Source organism: Myotis brandtii, unplaced genomic scaffold (genome assembly GCF_000412655.1).
Source record: "Myotis brandtii unplaced genomic scaffold, ASM41265v1 scaffold573, whole genome shotgun sequence".
Taxonomy (NCBI): Eukaryota; Metazoa; Chordata; class Mammalia; order Chiroptera; family Vespertilionidae; genus Myotis; species Myotis brandtii.
Genome location: NW_005370145.1, coordinates 938,814 through 941,885, shown reverse-complemented (window position 1 = coordinate 941,885; position 3,072 = coordinate 938,814). Strand labels below are relative to the sequence as shown.

General features: G+C 53.5%; 1 protein-coding gene across 1 annotated transcript in view; it reads right to left on the bottom strand.

Moving 5' to 3' along the window:
* Positions 1-3,072, bottom strand: part of GUCY2D (guanylate cyclase 2D, membrane (retina-specific)) — a gene marked incomplete at its 5' end in the record, with an annotated part of 15,684 nt that overhangs the window by 6,358 nt on the left and 6,254 nt on the right. Inside the window, 3 exons of the mRNA XM_005878842.2 lie at positions 258-458; positions 553-759; positions 2,334-2,414. Of these exons, the coding sequence (XP_005878904.1) occupies positions 258-458; positions 553-759; positions 2,334-2,414 (489 nt within the window). The remainder of the gene's footprint in view (positions 1-257; positions 459-552; positions 760-2,333; positions 2,415-3,072) is intronic.

Sequence of the window (3,072 nt, the reverse complement as noted above, 5' to 3'; positions counted from 1 at the left end):
GAAGACCCCGCCCCTGGGCACAAGCCCCGCCCTTGGGCTCCGTCCCACTTGGAACAGACCCCGTCGCCAGGACAGGAGGTCCGCTCCTCAGGGACGAGTCTGCGCCCCGATAAGGCCTCGCCTCCGCGACTTCACCGTCCGCCCCCCTCATCTCAGAGGTCACAAGGCCTTTTCCGTAGCAGGAGTCGCGTCCAGTAGATGAGAGATGGAGAGAGAGCGAGGACGGAGGGAGGGAAGGGCCTTGAAATGATGGGGACCCCGGGGCTGCTCGTCCGCGCCAGGGGCAGCCAGGGCGTCCTACCCTCCGCGCTGGGAGGCTCTGCTAACACCCTCTGCGCTTCCAGGAGTCGCCCGTGGCCGTGGTCGGTGACTTTAAGCACAAACCTCCCGTCCACCACGCAGTTCCGGGACTTAAGTCGCCCATGGGCCACGCCTCGGTGGTGCAGGTACCTCATTCCCTGGAGGGGGTGGGGTGAGAGGCCGCTTCAGCCCCGGCTCCCCTGCCCTGTCTTCCCCGCACCCCTCTTTCTGCATCCCCCGCTCCCCGCACACCTTGATGAGGTCCAGTAGCAAGGAGGACTTGAACATCCAGTCCAGCTTGATGTCTCTCTGGGCGAGGAGGTCGTGCAGGGAGCCCCGGGCGCAGTGCTCCGAGACCACGGCCAGCACGCCCTCCCCGGGGGCCGCGGCGCTGTCCACTCCACCCGCCAGGAAGAGCCCCAGGTAGAGGGCCACGTTCTCGTGCCGCAGCTCCCGGAGCTGGGGGAAGGGGGGGTGGGGTTTACAGGCGTTTGCCCTGGGAGCAAGGCGGGAACGAGGCTGTTGTTCAGGTCTGGTTGTGGAGATGGGATGATAGTGGTGAATGGAAGGTCTACAGGGCACGTAGGAGAGCTTTCTCCTATAGACAACGTCTCTCGCCGAAAAAGACATCTTCAAAGGCTGCCGTTCAGAGACTGAGTATGGCTTTAGTTTAAAGTTATGAATGAAAAGACACCTTTGCACGGGGCATCGGGATCTGGGCAGGTTCTGATTTATTAACCATCAGACTTGGAACGGTCCATGTCTCAAGGAGAAACACCTCATGAAGGAGAAGCCACTGGCACCACCACCCTCCCCTTCTGATGTAACAGCCTTTGAGGGAAGAACCAGGGAGAACCTGCACTGCTTTCAATAAAACACCAGAAATGGCCCTAGCTGGTTTGGCCCAGTGGATACAGCGTCGGTCTGCGGACTAAAGGGTCCTGGCATGATTCCAGCCAAGAGCACATGCCCAGGTTGTGGGCTCCGTCCCCAGTGGGGGGTGTGCAGGGGGCAGTCCATCGGTAATTCTCTCTCATCATTGATGTTTCTATCTGTCCATCCCTCTCCCTTCCTCTCTGAAGTCAGAGGTCAATAAGATTATATTTAACAAACAAACAAACAAAAAAAACAACAACACCTCAAAGGCTTGTACTGGGGAGTCAGCTATGCCTGAGACTCCCACCCTCCTCCCCAAGTTCAAGAAGTAGGGGCTGAGTAGTCAAGCTGTGGTCCCCGAGAGCCCTCAAGCAGGCCACACCCACTCAGCAGGACAGAGGCCCTCACCACTGGGCATGCTGGGAAATGGGGGCCAGCAGGTGACTGGTTTCTTTTCTAGCTTTCCTTTGGTCCAATGAAGGGCTTCTTTTCGTCTTAAATGCCTGCCTGCTGTTATTACGTAGTGATTTACTAGTATGTAGTCCGTTGACCCATACAAGTAGTCCACTTAAGTCACTCTGCAGCCATGACCAAGAGCTTCTGTGGAGGCATCAGGGGAGGAGGCCAGGCCAAGGCTGCATGGTGTTAGGGGTAAGGGGGGCATTAAGGTTGGAAGGACCAGAATAAGCCATTTTATAGCCTCTTTGCCAACCTTTCACTTCACTCAGTATGCATCAACCAGGCCATTCTGCATGAATGAGCTGACAGAACTGAAACCCTTTTTTCATTTTCTATCATTCACTCAACAAACATTCATTGGGTCTCTCTAATGTTCCAGACACTATGCTGGGTGCTGAAAATATAATGGAGGGGGCTCGGGGAAGCCCTCACACAGCTTTCAGTCTAGAGAGGGAGGCAGATAAGAAATAATCGGGCACACAGATGAACATAAAATTACAAATTATGACCAGCACATCAAAGGAAATAACTGGTGTTATGAGAGCATAATGGGAAACCTGCTTTAGAGAGGAGGGGACACTCCACTGAGACCTCTTGATCTCTCCACTTGGGGCCTACCTCTGTGCCCAGCTGCAAAGAGAAGGCAAGAAAGGAGAAATGATGGCCACCCCATACCCCATCATGGGCCCAACTCTTACCTTGGAGAAGGCTGTCTTGGTTGCTGGGCGGATAACTATGTGCTGATCCCCGGGGAATTTCTTCAGCCAAACCCAGTCTCCCTGGAGCAGAAATATGAGTAGTGAACTCAGTTTCTTAAAAACCATGATGCAAAGAGCCCTAGAGCCCCCATTTCCACTGTTTCAGAACATTTTCCATGTGACAAACAGTGTCAGGAGCCAGGAGTTTGGGTTTGATGTCTACCAATCCACTTGACAGCTAGCTGGGTGAGAGCCCACCCCTGGGTAAGAGATGCAGAAGGCCTGAAAGACGATCTTCACTACCCAGATGTGCTCACCAAGAGTCCTATTAAGCAAGCCATTGCCAACACAAATGTCATTGAAGTCATAGCCTTCATCACCATCTGTTGCCATGAGAGCACTGTGGTGGGAGTCAGGAGTCTGGGTAGGTCAGGCTTTACTATAGACTAATGGTGAAGTTTAGGCAGCTCCCCTCAAGGCTGTGGGCCCCATTGGCCCCAGCTGATGGCAGGGCTGGTTCATGGGCATGCAACATATGCAGTCACACAGGGGCCCTCGCTCAGTAGGCCTGAGCTGGTTTAGTGATCTGATGTTGTCATCTTGAATGAACAAGGGGCCCTTCATTTTTATTTTGTCCTAGACCTGGTAAAGGGTGTCCCAAAATTCACGTAAGAAGTAATTTTGATAGAAAACACAGGTTTATGATGAAAAATTGTAAATTTTTTATTGATTCATAAAG